Source organism: Tachyglossus aculeatus, chromosome 3, assembly GCF_015852505.1.
Source record: "Tachyglossus aculeatus isolate mTacAcu1 chromosome 3, mTacAcu1.pri, whole genome shotgun sequence".
NCBI classification, from domain to species: Eukaryota; Metazoa; Chordata; class Mammalia; order Monotremata; family Tachyglossidae; genus Tachyglossus; species Tachyglossus aculeatus.
Window position 1 is genome coordinate 81,688,133 of NC_052068.1, and position 21,636 is coordinate 81,709,768.

A 21,636-nucleotide genomic window follows, 5' to 3' on the forward strand; every position below is an offset into this window, starting at 1 on the left:
AATAGAGTAATAAATCTGTACAAACATATATACAGGTGCTGTGGGGAGGGGAAGGAGGTAGGGTGGGGTGGGGAGGGGAGAGGAAGGAGGGGGCTCATTTTAATTGTGCTTGGTGAGAGGATGACACAAAGAAATGCTTCCAAATTGTATCCACTTTGGTTTATTTTTATTAGAAAACTAAATTTTTGCAAAAAATGCTTATAATGCAGAAAATATTTGGGTTAACATTTCTAAACCTCAAAGAAAATGTACTTTTCCAAACAGTTATCAGATTTATGTATTTAGTTGACATTTCAGTGTGGACTTAATTCAGTTACTTTGGGTGTCTGCATTTTTTTCCAGTAAACTTCTTCAGTACTACTTATAAGCCAGTTAAATTTGTATATTTGATTTTTGCCCACGTGCAGTGTGCATCTGCAGGTGGGGTCAAATCAAACAGGCCAGTGCAAGATCAAAAAGTCTAGACCACATTGTGCCCACATGAAAATCCTTGTTTATTGTGTGGTCATGTTTATGTTTGCAGGTTTTGGCACTTTTTCCCGATTTTGACTTAATTTAGAAAGGATAGCTTTAGGGGATTCTAGCCTCCAAAATTGCCTCTTAGCAGAACATTGTTAACACCAAGTCTGTTCAATTATCCTGTTCCGCGGGCCCTTCCTTTCTTCAGTTGTTGAATATTCTGATTCTTCTCCCACCGATGGAGTGATTCTTGTGGGGATATTTCATGAGGAAAAGCAGTGATGATCGGATTGTTCAAACAAAGGCACGCAAGCACGTTCACTTTCGTTACTAAACTCTGTAATTAGGTACCGGTGAATGAATATTTCTGCCTTTACCAAGAACAAACACATCAGTCAAGGATTTCATCACCATGATTCAAAATTTCAAATTGGCACGCACTGTCAACCAGAAGTGTTTGTTTCAGGCAGCACAGTGAAGCACATTTGTGGGGGGCAGTGGAGACAGACAAATATTTCCGCAAGCATTTTCAAAAGCCATTTGCTCCCCATATTCCCGCTTGGAATCTTTCCTATTGGCTAGGAATTCTTGAAGACTGGACAATGCCGCCTGGTGGAAACATTTGCAAAGTTGTTCGCTGGCATCCCGTTTAAATAGCTTCTGAAAGCCTTTGTGCTTTCCCGCAGCGATTCTTTTACCGAGGAAAGATACATGATTTTTAGAAATTTGCTAAGATAACCTAAGCCCCTTTGAAAAGGGCGCGAAAGAAAGATAGTTGTTAGAAACCTTCCGAACTATGAACAGCTACATTCAGTGGTATCAGACCATCTTCAAAGGCCTAACTAAAAGTTCCTCAAAATGTTCATTTTGCCATGATTTGAAAATGGAAAATCAATTTTTTTGACGGAGCTGAATGTGAAAGAGAAGCAGCATTGCTCAGTGGAAAGAGCACGGGCTCTGGAGTCGGAGGTCATGGGTTCAAATCCCGGCTCCCGAACTGTCAGCTGTGTGACTTTGAGCAAGTCACTTCACTTCTCTGTGCCTGTTACCTCATCTGTAAAATGAGGATTAAAACTGTGTGCCCCCCGTGGGACAACCTGATCACTTTGTAACCTCCCCAGCGCTTTAGAACAGTGCTTTGCACATAGTAAGGGCTTAACAAATACCATCATTATTATTATGAAAGCATTTTAAATTATTGTAATTGTCAATTACTAATGTTTGGAAAATAAGCCTTAAGAACCTCAGAGCAGGCCAATTATCTCCTATTTCCTAGGTATGTAATTCAGTATTATGCTTCAAAGGCTTTTGGATCAGGTGCTACTTTACCATATGGATATTTTAATTAGAAATAACAATGTAGATCTGGATACCCAAAAATGGTATTGACAGTGTACGGAGATGTACTGTGATGCATCGGTTCTGTATGTGTGAATGAATATATATGAACAAATATATCCATAAATTCACAAGTAAACAAGATAGGTGTTTTCATACGCTCCTCTCACTTTCTCAAGTAGTATTTATAGATTTTAGAGTGTGTGTGGAGTTTCAGGGTGTTTTACCAACTTAAAAATTGAATATGGCATTTATAATAATCTTGCTGCATTGTTTCACATCTAAATATAAAGGAAATGATTGAACAATAAGCCTCCTATGTAAGTGTAAAATTATAAACCAGTTGTATGGTTGGGTCCACATAAATATCTTTTTATAATTTAAATAACTGAAGAATGGTGCCTGATTTTCAGGAAGCGTCTGCATGTTTTGGAAGATCATTGTTCTTAACTGAGCAAGGAATGAGTGCATTTGAGGAAACATTGTCATCATAGGGGAAAATGAGGAGTGGCAGCAATTTAGGGAAATGAGATTGCTGATCCATATTTTGGATAGTCTATAAAAGTTCTGTGACGGCTTTCATGTTCTCAGAGCAGTTTGAATAGTTGAACGATGACCAGGAGATTCTAGCCATTACAGATTGTGCAATTTATTAAAAAAAAAAAAAGGCAACCTCAGGAATATTTCTACAACAGCCCAGAGAGCAGTTGATAAAAATTGCTGTTTGACATTGGACCAGATTAGTTTTGACACTTCTATAGAAAGCTTTTTCAGTTCTCATTACAGATCCAGTTCTCTCCCCAAGAAATTTTCAATATGAATAACAGCATTTGTTTTTCATTTTTAAAATTTATTATTTAAAAGATGAGTGCATGGCGTAATGATAACTGGTTGGGTAGGCTCCTTTACTTCTTACTTATGTTTCTGTCCTAATTCCACAAATTCACACCTTCACTGTAGCATGCCAAATATAGGCAGTTTTATATGTAGGTAATAGACATTCCCTTGGAATGTCTCCTTTATTCTACTTTGGAGAGCTTTATAACACTTGACATTATCTTTGGATAAAGTAACTTCATCATCAGTTACCAAGGAGAAGACTGTGGTGTGCCACCACCTTTTCAGGGAGGGTGCATAGCAACTTGAGATCTGTTAATTCAATTATTTGATTCTGTTGTTGGCTAAACCTCTGGGGGAAAAGAAAAAATAGGATCGTGTCAGTTGTGAATGTTCAGCTTTTAAGTTTTTTTTTTCCAAATATGAAAACTAGCGATGAACGCTGGGTGTATGTATGTCAAATATTTTCAGCTCTGAAAATACTTCAAATTTTCAGCTGATTTTCTCTGCCCAAGTGATGAGATGGTTGGTCTCGTGGCCGAGTAGCTTCATTAGGTAGCAAAATGCTTATCTCGGAAGACTGCTTTGTAGCCCAGAAAGTAAAAACGGTATCCTTGGTGGTTACCTTTGAAGGGATCTTTATTTGAAGAGACTTGACTGAGAATTTCAGGAGACAAGGAAAATCAATATAAAAGTATGCGATTCAAAGTAAAGTCTATAGCCAAAACTCCTTAATTGTGATGCATTTGCTGAGTTTTCCTCTTCCATCGTCGGCCCTGCTCTGTTGCCATATGGTGTACCATGGAACATTTAACTTGTCAGATATAATGGATTGTCCTGGAAGCAGATTTTCGCTTTGAGCGCTCGGCTCCTTTCTTGCATTTCACTCTCAGCTCCAGGCTGCAGGATGAAGGATTGTGGTGGAAACGCAAAGAAGAGACACACAGTTGATTCCCCTAAGAGAGTGACCTATATGCCACAAAATTTTACCCACGGAAAGAGGTATTATCCCTGTCACTGTCCCTAGCAGGCTGCATGTCAGAACCATTTAATTGCGTCGGGACTTAACAGATTGTGCAAATGTTTCAGAATCAAGTGCTTAGTAATAATAAAAGCTTGTCATTTCAACTTATGCAGGAACATTGACCAAGAAATGAGAATTATTTATTGTGACCTACATGTAACTTAAACTACCTAGAAGTAGTAAATTGGTTTATCTTCTAATGCTACCGAAACTTTTTTTTTTAATGACACTAAGTACACCCCTCGATGACCATCGTTTGCCTTTGTTCAGTAGATAGGAAAAAGGTAAACTATTGGTGAGGTCACCATGTATGTGGATAGACCAGTGATAATTGATTATCTTCGTACATTTTGCACTTTGAAGCTGAAAGCAAAAATCTCTTCTTTCTTGCCTTGCCCCATCTATTTGAAATTAAAGCCTGCAGAATCTCTGTTGGATTAAGCCATCTCTCTGTAATAGTGAACGGAATTTTACTCAGTGTCTCTCTAACTTAGATTTTAGTCTCATCATGGAGAATTTTGTGGTTTAAAATAGCTACTTTTGTTTTGTCTGAAATAGGCTGGGAAAATCGTACTTGTTAAGCACTTATCTGTGTGCCAGGTAAGCTCTGGGATACATAGAAGATAATCCTGTTGGACTCAGAACCTGTCCTATTAGGGGTTTGCTGTCTTTGTAGGAAGGAGGAGGATTTAATCCCCATTTTATAGATAAGGTAACTGAGGCCCAGAGAAGTTAAGTGACTTGCCTAAAGTCACACAGCAAAGTGAATGATCCAGAATTAGAACCCAGATCCTCTGACTCCTAAGTCCATTCTATTTCTACTAGGTCTTGCTCTACCCTAAAAGAAAGAAGCAGCATTGCTATAAAGGAGGAAAATGTTGTTTTCCTAAACATTTAAATAACACCAGTTTTAGTGTTAAATACATTTTAAGCTGTCACTTTTTCATTGCCAGAACAATTGAAATGGTATTTATTTTTACTGATCCTGGAAAATCTATATACATTAAAGAACAAATTTAAAGGCATAAGTTTAAATTAGCATTCATTCATTCAATCGTATTTATTGAGCGCTAATTGTGTGCAGAGCACTGTACTAAGCACTTGGGAAGTACAAGTTGGCAACATATAGAGACGGTTCCTACCCAGCAGCGGGCTCACAGTCTAGAAGGGAGAGACAGACAACAAAACATATTAACAAAATAAAATGAATAGAGTAGTAAATATGTACAAGTAAAATAGAGTAATAAATCTGTACAAACATATATGCAGGTGCTGTGGGGAGGGGATGGAGGTAGGGTGGGGGGATGGGGAAGGGGAGAGGAAGGAGGGGGTTCAGTCTGGGAAGACCTCCTGGAGGAGGTGAGCTCTCATTAGGGCTTTGAAGGGAGGAAGCATTGTTATTGTGACAATCAAGCAAGTATTATTGATGGAGAATTTATCATATTTACCCAGGATAAAGATCAATAAATAAACATGTATAAAACAACTTTAAGCTTGGCCATTACAAAACATAAGCACGTGTTTATATATGTGCCAGTGTGTGAAGTGAGCGTAAAGGTACGAAGACACAAACTGATGAACTTCAGCATCACATGTTTTTCTAGTAATATTTTGTCTTCCCCAATTTACCCAATAACTCATTCGTTCAACTTAGAAAACGTCCCAAAGCCATTTTCTGCAGCAGTTTTGGCCTAAACACGTACCTGGGTGCCAGTTTTGCAAGTTGCTTTTTGCCGTTTTTATCTACAGTTCATTTAATTCGTTGGATTATTTTTCCACTTGTGTGATGAATTTGTCTATATTCTCAGCCCAGAGAATGTAAGTGCTGAATAAAATTGGTGTCAGGCCACAAGTCACTTATTAGGGTTTGGTTGCCCTCTGCTGGAAGCTTCAAATTCAAACTCACTGGATGTTCCTCCCTATTTATGAATCTGTCTTTTCCCTAACCTTTGAAGGAGTGTGATCTCATCCTGTCTGCCCAACTTATCAATGTTTCTGAACTCTATTGCCCCAAGCTTTTCATTATCGCATACGGGGCTCTTTAGAACTTTGGGGTGGATATCATATTTTTAGTGAAAACCTTAAAAATTGTAGAACAACATTTAGTCCATCAGTGCCGCTGTATTTCTTTAGATACAGACCAGATTTCATGTTTCATTATTTCAAAATTCCCTCTTCGTACCCTTAGTTTGAAATATGATGATGGGGAAACAACTGATAAACTTTGGAAAATTTGCATCTGGTTTTGAGTTATGCCACATCAATCAATCGTATTTATTGAGCGCTTACTGTGTGCAGAGCACTGTACTAAGCACTTACCTGTATATAAAGGTAGTATAAATTGCTAACTGATCTGTTGAGAACTCCCGTAAGAACTGAAAGCATAGTGTTTATTTACTTTGCAAAAAAAATCCCAAACAACTAATACTTATTTACCTTTTAATGCACTAAGAAGACATTTTCAGTTTTCTTAAAGCAAATTAACCTGACAAGCAGCCTTTAGAGTAGTACTTCAGAAGCTGACATTTCACATAATAATAATAATAATAATAATAATGGCATTTATTAAGCACTTACTATGTGCAAAGCACTGTTCTAAGCACTTGGGAGGTTACAAAGTGATCAGGTTGTCCTACGGGGGGCTCCCAGTCTTAATCCCCATTTTACAGATGAGGTAACTGAGGCACAGAGAAGTGAAGTGACTTGCCCAAAGTCACACAGCTGACAGTTGGTGGAGCCGGGATTAATTAATGAAGTGTATGTGTGAGATAGGAAAAGGCAAGTAAGCTCATTGTGGGCAGGGAATGTGTTTACCAACTCTGTCATATTCTACTTTCCCAAGCTCTTAGAACAGTTCTCTGCACACAGTAGGTGTTCAATAAGATTGATTGATTGATTAACACTAAGCAGTGTGGCCTAGTGGATAGAGCATGGGCCTGGGAATCAGAAAGACCTGGGTCGTAATCCCGGCTCTGCCACTTCTCTGCTGTGTGACCTTGGGAAAGTCACTTCACTTCTCTTGTGCCTCAGTTACCTCATCTGGAAAATGCGGATTAAGACGGAGCCCCATGTGGGATAGGGACTGTGTCCAACCCGATTACCTTGTATCTACCTCAGTGCTTTGAACAGTGTTTGGCACGTAGTAGGAAGTGTTAACAAATACCATTGCCAACAAGATTGTTGTTTTATTCTCAGATCATGTATGTTAAGGCAGATTTAGTGATACTACCTACCTGTGATAGGGACAAATATGCTTTTGAACTGTAATCCTACCATACCTGTCTGTTCTCCTATTAATCAATCAATCAATTGTATTTATTGAGCGCCTACTGTGTGCAGAGCACTGTACTAAGCACTTGGGAAGTACAAGATGGCAACATATAGAGACGGTCCCTACCCAACAGTGGGCTCATAGTCTAAAAGGGGGAGACAGAGAACAAAACCAAACATACTAACAAAATAAAATAAATAGAATAGATATGTACAAGTAAAATAAATAAATAAATAGAGTAATAAATATGTACAGACATATATACATATATACAGGTGCTGTGGGGAAGGGAAGGAGGTAAGATGGGGGGATGAAGAGGGGGACGAGGGGGAAAGGAAGGAAGGGGCTCAGCCTGCACACTTTACCCTTCTAATGCCGACCTACTCACTGTAGGTCTGGTCTATCTCACTGCCGACCTCTCTCCAATGTGCTGCCTTTGACCTGGAATGTCCTCCCTCTTCATATCCCGTAGACAGTCATTCTCCCACCTTCAAAGCTTATCGCAGGTACATCTCTTGCAAGAGGCCTTTCCAGACTAAGCCCTCATTTCCTCTTCTTGCACTTGAATTTACTCCCTTTCTATATCCCTCCCTTAGCCCTGTAGCACTTCTGTACATATCCAGAATTCATTTATTTTAATTAATTTCTACCTCCCCCTCTAGACTGTAAGATTGCAGTGGTAAGGAAATGGATCTCCCAACTCTTGTCATATTGTGCTGACCCAAACGCTTTGTAGGGTGTTCTGCACGCAGTAAGTATTCAGTAAATATAATTCATTGATTAGTAACTGAGTGCTTACTGTTTGCTGAGCACTGTACTAAGTGCTTCGGAGAGTACAATATAGCGGAGTTGAGAGACATACTCCCTGATCACTTAAGAAGAGATAGTCAAGTTTAGTGCTCTGCTAAAGCTTTCATTTTGTGCGTTTATCAGAATTTATATTGCTAGTTGATGATTACAGGTGAATTTGATCTATTATATGAAAGCTTTATCTTTTTGAGCTCTTTCCGTGAAAGACACTCAAGTGGCATTTCTGAAAGTTTAGAGGGGTGGATTTACATGTCCCAGCAACAAAATTATATAGCTAGAATTATACCTGTTTTCTGTTCCTTCCATGACATTCAGATTAAAGCTATTTTTTTCTAAGTGATTTTTGTTTTCGTGCCTTGTGGTTAAACCTGGAAAATCCAGGAAAAATCCAGGTTTTTCTAATACAGGATGCATTTCTTCTGAGTTGAGGTCCCTCAACGATGAATGATGAGGGGTAACTCTAGTGCCAGCTGCTGTATTTTTTTTTTTAGCCTGTTGACTATGTTCTTATCCTTTTTTCTCTTTTCTTCTATCATCTGTCTCCTTTCACATCTTGTATCCCATTCCTTCAATGGCCACGTTGCCTCATAATTCTACCCTCTTTGCCCCTTCCTCAAATACATTTCCATTCTCATATCTTGGCGTCCCTTCTAGACATGGCAAGCTCTCAAACTCTTCATACTGGGATTTAACTGGAAAAATGCATCTTCTTCATGGACATGCTAAGACATCATAGGGCTAAGAATCACTCTGCTGTAGCTAAGAGACTAACGGCTGCTCTAGGATGGCACATGTCCATGGAAGCTGCCCACTGTGCTTGGCATCCCTACAATACATTGCAGTGAAGAAGCTGAAAGTCGTAATAATAATAATAATAATGGCATTTATTAAGTGCTTACTATGTGCAAAGCACTGTTCTAAGTGCTGGAAGTAAAGAGTAAAGTGCTCTTAAGTGCTGTTAAGAGTAAAGGGGTCTTAAGAGTAAAGGGTGTAACACTTTTGCCAAATGCAAATTCATCTTGAAAGTTACCCTATAGTTTATGACCATTTCTGCAGTCTCAGTACCCTGTCAAGTAACAACTAAAATGTAAACCTATTTGATTTTCTTGGTACTTTCTACTCTGCATCTTTGGGATCATTTTTTTTTATCTTTGCCTATGTCCAAATACTAGCACAATGCCGTAGTATGCTTTCTAATTGTGCTAAGACCATAACATTTTATTATTGTTGTTATATTATTATCATTATTGTAATTGTTATCTTTCTTATGACTTTACTGTGTATTAAGCACTGTTCTAAGCACTGGGCTAGCTGCAAGTTAATTAGGTCCAACGCAGCCTCTGTCCCACATGGGGCTCACAATGTGAGTGTGACAGAGGACGTATTGAATACACATTTTCCTGATGAGGAAACAGGCACAGAGAAGCAAAGTGACTTGCCCAGCATCACCCAAGAGGCAACTCTCAGGACCCAGATTAGAACCCACATCCTCTAACCCCTAGGGCCATGCTCTTTCCACTAGGATAATGGGAATTCAGGGGAACCTGGATTCTAATCTCAGCTCTGTCACTTGTCTGCTGTGGGACCTTGGCATATAGGTCAAGGGGTCATAAAGGTCATATATATGGGACCTTGGGCAAGGCACTTCAGTTCTCTGTGCCTCAGTTACCTCATCTGTAAAATGGGGATTCAGTACCTGTCATCCCTTCTATTTAGACTGTGAGCGTCCTGTGGGACGGGGTTGTGTCCAACATGATTATCTTGAATACATCCCAGCACTGAGTACAGTGTCTGGTGTATCGTAAACATTTAACAAGTACGATGTAAATTAAAGACTAACAAGTCTACATTTTGATTTTCCTTCTGCTTTTAGCCACATGCCCTAATGTGGCCTGTAATTGAGAGAAAAATCTTTCTTCATGACAAATCATAAAAGAATCTCAGAAGACCGGAAAAAGTCAGAATTCCTGAAGGCCTTATCCAAAGGCCCCAATCCTGCTCTCTTTTCTCCCACTTCTAACACCTAGGTATCCCACTGAAGGTAATGGAGCAGAGGCAGAGGTAAATCTTGCCACATGTGCTCAGAGAGAAAACCTGCAAATTACAGTGGCATCGATTCTCCATATAGTTGAGATGTCTTGTGTTTCCAGATGCTCATTTATCTCTGTTTGGAGATTGAAAGGGATAGAAGACGGATCTAGAGGCATATTGGGTTTGGAACATAAAGATGCTGAACAAAATGTTAGCCTTTCACCTCTGAAGGCCTTGAGTTGGGTGGATGGTTGCTCATTAGTGAAAAGCTGTTTAGCAATCTGAAATGAGTTTCTAATTGTGCTAAGAGAATGGCATTGAGAAATTCTTATTTAAGGACAAATTTAGAGGCCTATCACACTGAAGTAATAAGATGTATTTAACCCTTAACTGTTTTTGTTTAAAAAGCTAACTGAATCATATGGATTGTACATTTGTATTCTGTCCCTAGTAACCTATTGCATTATCAGGCTGACTAGTATTTGCCTCCTACAAGGTCTCCTTTTTGGCTGTCTGATTTGCACACTTATTACAAAATGGTCAGTATACTAATTACCTTTATTGTTACCTGGACTCTCAAGCTATGGGTTATCTGTCCTGTTCTTCTTTCTACTAAGTTTTAACAGTTGTGACAGTTTTCATAATTATTTTGATGAATTAAAAAGAAAAAACCTTAGGCAGTACTGGAAATTTGAAAGATCAGATGAAAAAGATATTTTCTGAACATTAAAAATGAAAGTTCTAATCAACTAGCCACTTAGCATTATCTAAGGAAACTTATTTTTGATAGTCTTTAGAATGAAAGACACAATTTTTGCTATCTGTCTGCAGAAAGAGTAGCCTAACGTCAATCTGTGGCAAAGCAACTTGCCTGCAAACTGTTATTAAAAGAAAAGGTTAATCTATACTACCAGAATATTAGGTTGGATCTAGCATATGAATATGTTCTAGGAAGACAGGCAGTTAGGGAAATAGATGCATTTTTTTTATGTTGTCCAGATTGAATAAATTACAACTCCAACACTTTAACTTGACCTGAAAGATATTGGTTAATAATAATGATAACAATAGTAATAATATTTGCTAAGTGCTTAATATATGCCAAGAACTATACTAAGCACTAAGGTGATTGAAGATAACCCATCATCAATCAGTCAATGCTATTTATTGAGCGCTTACACTTTGACAAGCACCTTACTAAGTGTTTGGGAGAGTATAATGCAGCAGAGTTGGCAATCATGTTCCCTGTCCAAAATGAGCTTATGGTCTAGAGGATGAGATGCAATATTATCTTTCCAATATGCTGAAGCCATGTCTGGGAAATACTCTCTCTTTCAGAATCAGGTTAAAGAGTTGTATGCTTCATTAAATTATTGTTATTTTCAAGGAAAGGCATCTCTGCCCCAAACTGCATATGTTTGCCTCTGATAGTGTGTATAATAATAATGTTTGTTCCCAAAGGTGAATCATTTGTTTCACTGTCAAGAAATATGAAAATTTCAGTTTCTAAAATGTAAAACTTCAAGTTGGATGTGTGTGGCCCATGTTGTATTATCCATCAGCACACAGTAAGTGCCCCCCAAAAGGCCACTGATTGGCTTATGTCGAAGCACTATAGAATACAGTTTGAATTTGAAACTGATCAATTCCCCCATCATATGATTGTAGCCTAACACCACATCTTCAGTTATAAAGCTCTATTTTTAAGAATTCATTGAAATATAGGTAGGTAGTAGTAACTAAAAAAGTGAAACAAAGTTTGTGACTGCAGAGTTACCACATCTGAAGCTCTCATTGAGTTTACTAGGAACCAAACAGCATTGAATGTGACATTTGAAACGTAGCACTTTTGTTTGGCCAGATTATTTTACCTTTGATTATCCTGCTATATGATGACAATTCACTCAGAGTAAAAATATTTGGTTGCACCTCTAGATATCACAGCACATCTGGGATATAAAATTGCCCACTGTCCAAGGCAACTCAGTGTCTAATCACAATGAGGTGGGTTGGAGATGAAATGCAGCCTGAACTCATAATTTTATAGGAAGACCAGAGTCATATTATTAGGGCATTGTTTTTATTTTATTGCTACCAGAACAGCAACCAAACAGGCTTAACTGTTTTTCAAACTTTCTTCAGCTCTATTCCTTCCATTTTGAATGACACTGGATTTTTCCAACGTTAGCAATTCTCTCAGGACTCATTTTCCTTTAATCTAGGCTAAATGATTGGACTTGGACTAAACCCTTCTTGATTTTTTTTTTCTTTGCTGCCTTCAGAATAGGAAAAAAAACCCCACCAAATAGGGAAGAAAGAATTAGGGATTTTCCCTGAGAATGGCTCATCCATTACGTGCATTGTTGAGAAACTGAGAATTTGGATTAAAAAAAAACAACACATTTGTTAAGCACTTACTATGTGCAAAGCACTGTTCTAAGGGCTGGGGGGGATACAATGTGATCAAGTTGTCCCATGTGGGGCTCACAGTCTTAATCCCCACAGAACAATATGTAAATTAGCTGCAGATCTCAGACCTTGAGACAGCAGCCATGGTACTGTAGGATTTGACAAAAATGATCCAGAATCCTGCTCTCTGAGTGATCAAAAATGATTTCTTCCTCCTCTCCTTTTTCTTCCTGATACTCCAGCCGCATCCAGACTTGAGAGAGGCTATGGCTAAGATCTGTCTTTCAGGTGAACTTCAGGGCAGCTGCTGTGGCTGTGAACTTAATAGTTCAAGGCAGCATCACTACAGTCAATGGTATTTGAATGCTAACTTTATGCAGAGAACTCTAATAAGTACTTGGGATAGCACAGTAGAGTAAGTAGAATATAATCTGTATCAGGAGATTATATGAGAAACAGCTTGGCCTAGTGGCAAGAGCTTGGGAGTTAGAGAATGTGGGTTCTAATCCCTGCTCTTCCACTTGTTTGCTGTGTGATATTGGGCTAGTAACTTCACTTCTCTGGGCCTTAGTTACCTCATCTGTAAAATGGGGACTAAGACTGAGTCCCATGTGGGACAGGGACAGTGTCCAACCTGATAACCTTCTATCTCCCCCATTTCTTAAAATAGTGCTTGGACATAGTAAACACTTAACAAATACTATAATAATAACTATAACTATTGTTATTATTAATAAGTGTACATATTTAGTCAAAAACTACTCTTTGACAGTTTTTAGAGACCCTTAGGCCTTTTAACATAGACCATGTTTGTTATGGATAAAAAGGGATTGGAATAGGCAGAAGCTATCTCTGGCTATATTTCTCCAACATGAGAGTTAGTGACCTTCTGTAATAAGCATACGTTGCCCCTGTAATTTGAATGGGTGATAGTATATTTTATTTTTAATTTACATACCTGTTTTCACCTCTGTTTTATTAATTTGTTCCAAAATATTAAATAAGAAATAATCGTGTTTACACCATATAGGCCATTGATAAGAGACCGTGAACTTTTGGCAAGTAAGACAATATTTAAATAAGAATGAATGGTAGCCCACAGTTATGGCTTTCAATAAGTCACTGTTATTGTTTTTATAGCAAATGACAAAGTCATTTTATAAGGCTAGAATTCACATTTCTGTCCATTCAGACCACTAATACACCTATTGACTTTATTCCTATTTTAAGCTACTGGACTTTTATTTATTGATTAAAATTGTATGTTGCATTAAAATCATAATTTTTTTAATGCATCCAAATCACTAGCAACTGTAGATATCATTTTACATGTATGGAACTAAAGAAATGTCTATGAAAATAACTAGAGGAGCAGAGGAGAGGATCAAAGCTCATTATGGACTGGGAACTTGCCTGTTAATTGTTGTATTGTACTTTCCCAAGCACTTAATACGGTGCTCCGCACATAGTAAGCGATAAATAAATACTCTTGATTGATGCAAGAAATTAAACATTGAGCTGCTTAGGTAGCAGTGAAAAAGATCCTCCTTTCAATTCCCAGAATTGGAAATTACGTTATGCAGTCTTTGTACATTACTGATTTTGATGCTTTTTCTTTCATGGCTATTCACCCACTGAAACATCTGATTCCACAGGTAGATGGCTCCTAATGGTGGGTATAATGATTTTTTATGCACACACTTGAAAACATTAAGGAAAGTTTGGTCATGAAAGATAGGACACAAAACTGAACTAATACCACCCCATTACCCTTTGGTCATCTAGTGGGTGGTGATTGTTGAATTGGATTATTATATGTAATATGCTAGTGAATATGATAGATCTTTTCATGGTTTTAATGCTTTCTCAGACACTTTCCTTTGATATTGAATGGTTCTTGCATGCTATTTGAAGGTGTAAAGGTGAGTCTTTACAAATGCATCATTTTGCTCGAAGGTGCCAATCAAAGCCACACCCTTCACCGTGTTGAGGGACAGTGGAAAATCCTTATTCCAAAATTGTAAAAGTAAATTTAAATAATTCTGAATCTGAATTCACATAATAACTGTGCCATATCAGGGACACCCATTTTCCCCCAGTAAACAAAGTCATTGTTTTTTCTTTCTCCTATGGAATTGAAAAATGAAGATTGGCTGTGTGTTGCCTTCAAAGAATGGGGAAATGCTGGCCTTCATGCCAGGAATAGCTTTAGTTTTACACTTAATTAAACTCCTCAAAGGACACCATAGGGAAGAAATTGGTTTCTTTATTGATGTTGCCATTTTAGAGTCAAAATTGTGGGATTTTTTTTTCATGTCATCTTGAGTTCAGGGTAGATTTACACATTCCACGTTGGCTTTCTGGTTTCACACACAGTACATAGCTGCTGGGTGTGCACTTAGGAGCTGCATCTTAATCTCTCTTTGTCTATCAATCTATTGATCTATCTCTCTGTGTCTATAGAAAGACCGATTGGCATATGTTGTGATTGTGAATTTGAAACATTTTTCTATTTTAATTTAAACTGACGTACTGAATTATTTACTATAGACATATATATCTTGTTTTTGGGGAAAGTTGTTTATCCAATACATCAACTTCGTTTATGAAATCCCTTTCGTAGTTTTCTTTCTGGTTTTTGAATGCAAAAGGCACAATTAAGGCATATCTTTTGTTACATGTACACAGGGTAACAGCAAATGGTAACTAGAAGCAAATTATAACATTTGGTCCTTTTAGGTATAAAAATGAATCAACTGCCTGACAAGATTTGTTTCTGGTTTGCATTTCAGGCTTTCTTTTGGCATACAAAATGATACTAACGGGTACTTTTAGTTTTTAAAATATGGACAACAGTACTCCATGCAGTAAAAGACTTGAGCGATTAATGCTACCCTTATGCCTCTTTTGAGTAGTTTTAGCCATGGGGCTTGGCACTGCCACCATTGTCTTTGTGCCAAAAAATATCCGCAGCGGCTGTCGCATTCTAGTACTAGAGGGTTGTCTCGAAAATTCCGCAGTGAATGCGTCGGGATTCTACATCACTCTCCACTATCTCTTTCAAACATTTGAAAAGAATCCTCAGGTTCTGCAGACTTCAGTTTGGGGGAAAGAAAAAGAGGAATCCCACCACTTCAGACTATTCTGTCCAAGTGTCGAAAATTAATGCGTAATGTACTGTAAAAGTAAAAATGTCTAAGCTATTGTGTCCAAGAGCACAAATAGTTACTTAAGGAGCCTGCTCTAGCATATTATCAGCACTCTTGCAAATTTTATTATCTGAAACAAATGTGCCAGTGAATTTTAAGCAGAAAATCAACATCAAGACCGTAGCTAATTTTTAATGGACAATTTATACAAAAGATATTTTTCCATAAAATGAAATGTCATTTAAAAGCCTGTTTATTTCATAATTAAAATGGATTGTGAACGACATATGCATATATGAAAAGATGGCAGGGATTTTTCTACAATCATTGGTTATTTTGTTCCCATCCAGGGGTTTTAGTTTTGAACGCAGATTTATGGTTGAATTTGGGAACAAAAAAGATGCAATAAAGTTAAAGGCTTACACTATCAGGATGAAATGTGTTCACTCATGATCTCCCAAGTTATCTGTTTGATGGTAAAAGTGGATGCTATAGATGAAATCTTTATAAGGAGCATAATCCTAAAAAAAAAAGTCAATCTCCCAATCTCCTGCTGGCTGCTTTGCCTCTTTGGTACCTCCCAGACTTCGACAGAGTCCTGGACGAGTGCCCATTGATGTCATGGAAACACTCAAATTACTGAGAATGATTCATGTCTATGCTGTTCTCTTATCCTCCCCCACACAAACAGGAGTAGATTTTTAACCCTGACAACTTGTAATTTGCTGTGGGTTTATTTTTGTATCCGAATAAATATTTTTTAACATCTGAAATTAAGATGAGGTAGCTGTATCTGATATGATAGTAAAGGGCCCCGGCAGTGGGCAATCTGGGGAATCACTTTCAGGGCCACTCGATTGTTAGCCTGAAATTAGTTTTTCACTGCTCCCCACGCCCCTCTACCCTTTTCAGTGATTGTTTGTTTGCACTGTCTTGCTAGCCGTACAAGAATAAAACAAGTAGTCTTCACTATTCTCCCATGAAGTTTGGGGTCTGTAACGGCAGAGGAATTCCAGCAGGATGTTTATCTCCTCAGTTCTCAGCTTGGGACCCAGAGTTTGCGATTAAAATTCGATGATGAAATGCCAATGAAATGCTACAGGGTTTTTCCTCAGTGCTGATTCCACGAGGACGACAAAGTAGATGGTCCATCTTCATCAACCCTGGGCATGGATGCCCTTTCCGGAGATAACAAAGAGAGGAGAATAGGTGCTCAACTTCCTGGAAAGTGAAAGCAAACTTGCCCATGTATTTGGATTCTGCCTTTGTTAAACCTGGAGACTGATGTGAAAAACGAGATGGTTTTTCTTAAATCCCAAGTATTTTTAGTCCAGGGAACTCAAGAAGATTATACTACACTCTGGCAGTGACTCCTCCTTTTGGCTAATCCTCGTCAGTGTTTATGAAGGAAGGTCAAGTGATACAGTAGCTTTAGGCTAAGGAAAAGTCGTGGAAGGGTAAAATATATTTAGGACCATTTAAACCATCTGGATCAGGTAAATGCATCTTTTCTTCTGTCTAAAAATCTTCCCATGACAGCAGAAATATCCTTATTCTGTTCCTAGTGTTCTGGTGTGCTGAATCAGAGAAATAAAACTGGTATTTGCAACTATTTTGAACTTGACATTTAGTTCCAATCCTCTAAGGACAAAATGTCAGTTTCCAGAGCAGTTTACTTCACCCCAATCAGTTCATTTAATTCTAGGGGCCAGTCTTAAAAAAAAATAGTTCAGGTTTATATTTTATGTTCAATATTTCCCAAATTAATAAGAGATCACAAAGCTATTAATGTAAAAACAGAAGTTGTTCTCCGTATCCAAGGGCTGCAGGTAGAATTACTTTTTAATGACTGACAATGGGGCATGTGGTGATGTCTTATATTGAGCTAAGGGAAAACTTCTGAGGTCTTAATAATGTATTGTCTTTTGAGTGCAAATTTATTTCCCCATCAGACTGACTTTGCATTTTTTGCAGATTGAGGCAAGAAGACAGCCCTTAGTTGCTAGTGTGGCTTGGATCTTTTCATAGATGCTTAGAATTTTACAGAGGTGTAAACTTACCTCGTTGGATCCCGAGGGGATATTGGGAATCTTTTAATCACCTTACCACACCATCCTTCAGTGCTCGGCAGCCTTTTTGTACTGGTAACCACCAGTTTTCCACAAATGTCCTTTGTGTGTTACCCAGTGTGTCTTGCAGCCCACCTTCTCTTTAATGTGGCTTCTTTAGCTCCCCTTTTGATTATCAAGGCTAAAAATACTTTCCAAAGAAATAGAAAGAGAAGACTTTGATGTCATTTTTCAATATGGCAAAATGGTATCCAATCGTTATGTTTCGTGTTTGGATCCTTAAAGAAAAACCTAGCAATTTTTCAGCTACAAATTAGTCGGGGCTGGCGAGGGGTTCTGATTATGTCCCAGTACACCCAGCGCAGTGGTCGCATTAGAAGTTGAGTAGAGAGAAGTGGGCTTCTAATAAAATTTCTATTTTTGCTTATTGAAGATTCCATAATTCATTGATAGTGAGCAAATTCACTCGTGGACTAGGGGAGTTTTAAGAAGAATTTGAATTTTGACTCATTTATTTTGCTAAATTCACCATCTGGAGGATCTGTGATTGATTAGCTGTGGCCTCTCCATTAAGTGTCAATATAATCAATGGGAATGACTATGCTGGGGTCATTACATAGGTAGTTTGCCTGCTGTGTAAATAAAAATAAAATGATTCAAATTTTGAGTGGGAGAATGAGAATGAAAAGAAGGGATGTCAATTCGTTCGGGAAAGCGGAGGCCATTTAAATGACAGTTTTAGGAAGTGTGAAGCAGTTTGGCTAAGAATAGGAATGAAGGATATTTTTTTTCCAGTTTATCATAGCCAGAGTGAAGAAGTGTTAATCCCTGTCTCTTGCTTGCATACATAGCCGGTAGTGCCTACTTTACATATGTAAACACCGAGAAAGAAAAGTAGCTGTTACCTGAAGGAAATTTTATAAAAGAAAAAAAAAAAGCAAGATTTAAACTTATTTTTTTTTCTCATTTCTATTGACAGGTAAAACAGAAAGGGGTTCATATTCATCTTATGGGAGAGACTCCAATTTACAGGGTTGCCACCAGGTAAGTGATAATCTATTCAGTAGAAGGGTTGTGATAAATTAGCCTGGTAAATGAGTTTGTTTTGTAAAGCAGAGTACGCCTTCTAAAATTTGACACTGTGATGTTTGCAGATGAGTATTTCTTGTCAAATAATGAAAATGCCTGCTTTAGCTTCAGTGCTTACCTCAGTCTCAGTTCTGCTTTGTCAGACCAGTACTGCTGGTGTGCGTTGATACTAACTTCCGCACTGTCCCAGGGCCGGGAGGTTTGCAAACGATTCATTGCTGCCCAACAGTTCCATCTGCCTGATTTCTTCATAGTTCTTTGATTTAATAAGTTATCAAAGTGGAAACGCACCGTGGAGTGTTTGTCAGACCCTGGTTTGGAGTGGCGATTGCTGTAAATTATGGTTTTCGCAGAGACTGTATGGTGTTGTGTGAAAACAGGGTTAAATTGAGGGACAAAAATGTCCGTGAAAATATGATTTGTTGTCCCTTTTTGTTTCTGAATTGTTTTTGGCTGTAAGTCAAGGCCAGCAGGCTAACAGCAAAGCCGTCTCGAGGGAAGCGTGCGTGAGCTAGGAAAATAAGAGTACTTTAATTAAATAATAAAATGCCAATGTAATACAAAGGTATAGCATGTGTGTGTTTGTGTCTCTGTGCACTTTGCTTTTGCTTGCTTCTTGCTCTCCCGAGGGGACCTGGTTCTAAAAATACTATCAATAGCCAAAAGTCTTAGCTTTGTTTCAAGACAATTGGTTGTTTCAAAATGCTTTCTTTCTTTATTTTAGCAGTAGTATTAATTGTATGCTTAAACTCGCCCTTTTTTAAGCATAGACCTTTTTTAAGTGGGGCGGGTCTTATTTTAGAAAACTTGAAAGAATGTAAGAACCCTTTTTAATATTCAAAGCTTTCTTCTCTGTTGTATTATTCCACTAAACAAAATGCTTTTTTTTGGTGTGCAGTGGGATTATAATTCTTGCTCTTCTGAACTCCCACATCCACTCATTTTCGTTAATGACATGGGAAATATCTACTTGGATTTTCTTAAAGCAACCTGTTCAATTTAGCCCAGAAAAAAATTGTAAACAAAAATTAGTTCTAGCAATTGAATAATGCCGTGCAGGCTTTGCTTGCTTTAAAGATGCGCAAGTGTCAGTAACACACCTCTGAAGCCTGGATTTCTGCTTTTCTTTCTGCATCTCTTTTCTATTTATAAGTTTCAAATCTTCAGCCCTCTAAGTTGGCTGCCACCAACCCAGTCAGTCAAATTCTGCAGCAGAGGAATCGTTGGGTGAGACAAACTGCGAATTGGTTAGGAACTAAACACTGCTAATGTTGTAGAGCGCGGTTCATGGCAGTTTGTTTGGAAAGAATTCTGCAGGAAAGAAATTTACAGCCATTCCAGTGCAACGGAAACATCTTTGGAATGTGAGTGCAAATGTTAGAGGTAGATAGCTCGGCCTACGAGCTCTCAGTGCTGGGTCCCTAGTGTAAAGCTTTCAATTCCTGCCCAAGTCCCGTTTCTGTGTATCTGGTTTCAGAAAGCCGAGGCAGAGGTCATTAGAGTTTTAGGGAGAAGAAGGTTGACAACATCCTTCCTTTTTGCAGATGGTGATGGAATAGGTCTCTGTTTTCACTGGGCCCCCTTGGTTGGTCAATGAGAGAATAGACGTGCTGGCCCCTGCATCCTTTCTTACTAATAGGAATTGGCGTGATTCCTTACAGACACAAAGATTTCCTTTGCTGACTAAGCGAGAGGCCCCTTAACTTGTGAAATCATCAGTCAGGCTGCTTGAGTCTAACTGTTTATGTACAGAAACACACATTCTGGATTTGTGTGGAACGGTTCCCTCTGGTGAAATTCAAGTTGTGTCTGTGGAGCGTACCAGGTGAGCCGAAAAGGGGAGCGGTGGGGGCCGGCCTATCTTGTTATGTTTTATATGCTATTTATAGAGGCAATATTTATTGATCTCAAAATAGTGTCAATATACGCCTTAGTTGTCTCCCTTGAAGTCCTCTGTTTCCATAGAGCAAGGGAAGGGAACTGTGGTAGTTTGCTTCACTTTATTTCCTCTTGAAAAATATAATCTTATATGCGAATGGCCACTCTTCACATCATTGTATGCAGCACTGACCTGAACAGTATGGCCTGTAGTTTGGAATTTCTTTGACTTTAGTGACAGTGGAATAAGGTTATGAATATTAGCATTTTGATTTTTCTCTGACTTCGCGGATTAGAAACTTGTACATGTGTGTCCTGATGTATCCTATTAGCCTTCTGCTAGTGTTTGTTAAACTCTAACTCAGAGCTTAGAACATACAGAATGTAGTGTAAAGTAGTGTCCCAAAGCGGAGGGCTTCCAATCTAAAACCCCAAATTACAGCTGGAATGAGTTGTCGCTGTGGAAGATGGAAGGCAATTGACATATAGGTGAGGAGTAATTTGCCTTTGTTTCTTCTTTCCCTTCCTTATGCTGTCATTTGTAAAAGGAGAATCCTTTAAAGAGAATTGAAACAATATACCCTAACATCTCCTAAGGCTTAATCACTGTATGATTTACTTCCCTCTGTAGAATAGGCTGATAAGGCTAGAATCAAAGGTGGGTCTGATGTTATGCTCATAATTTTCATATGGCAGCTGACAGTCTTTTCAGGAGCTATCAGATTGGGTTTATCAAAATGTGAACTACAGGTGGCTTAGAAATCACAAAGGAAAAATAGTAGTATTGAGATGGGTGTTATTCTGAAATGTTTTTAGAGTTTAGCCCTTATATTTCCTTAGGGAGTTGACAATGGAAATGCTCAGTTCAGTAATATAATGGGAGTTATGTTGCCCCCTGAAAAGTTGGGCATTTCTTAGCAGATATAGACAACTGTCATTCTGGCTATATTGGTTTTTTTCCCCTGTTTGTTTTTCAAACCAGTTGTTATTTAAAAGCAGTACTGGGGTGACTGGGTTGTTTAGCATTCCTAATTTCAATATGAAATTTTAGGCGATAAGGATTTTTTTTGTAGAAAGAAAAGAAACCCACGGATTTATCAAAATAGAATTTTTTCGTATTCTGCTTCTTACTAAATAGTGGCCAGACAAGGTTTAATCAAACTGGACACATATATCACCTTAGAACTGGAAATGTAGGTGACAAATTGCAACACTGGTGTAAAAAATATGTAGTTTATAATGAAAGAATATGATAGAAATTAAAGTAATTGG

At 38.2% G+C, this 21,636-nt stretch overlaps 1 protein-coding gene across 7 annotated transcripts in view; it reads left to right on the forward strand.

Annotated features, from left to right (window-relative positions):
* Window positions 1-21,636, forward strand: part of TCF4 (transcription factor 4) — a 435,364-nt gene that overhangs the window by 202,464 nt on the left and 211,264 nt on the right. For 6 of the 7 annotated variants that reach the window (XM_038743885.1, XM_038743886.1, XM_038743884.1 and 3 more), the window contains exon 6: window positions 18,377-18,441. In XM_038743885.1, the coding sequence (XP_038599813.1) occupies window positions 18,377-18,441 (65 nt within the window). Of the gene's footprint in view, window positions 1-18,376; window positions 18,442-20,244; window positions 20,312-21,636 lie in introns of those variants that run through there. The other variant, XM_038743890.1, reaches the window with a different exon arrangement.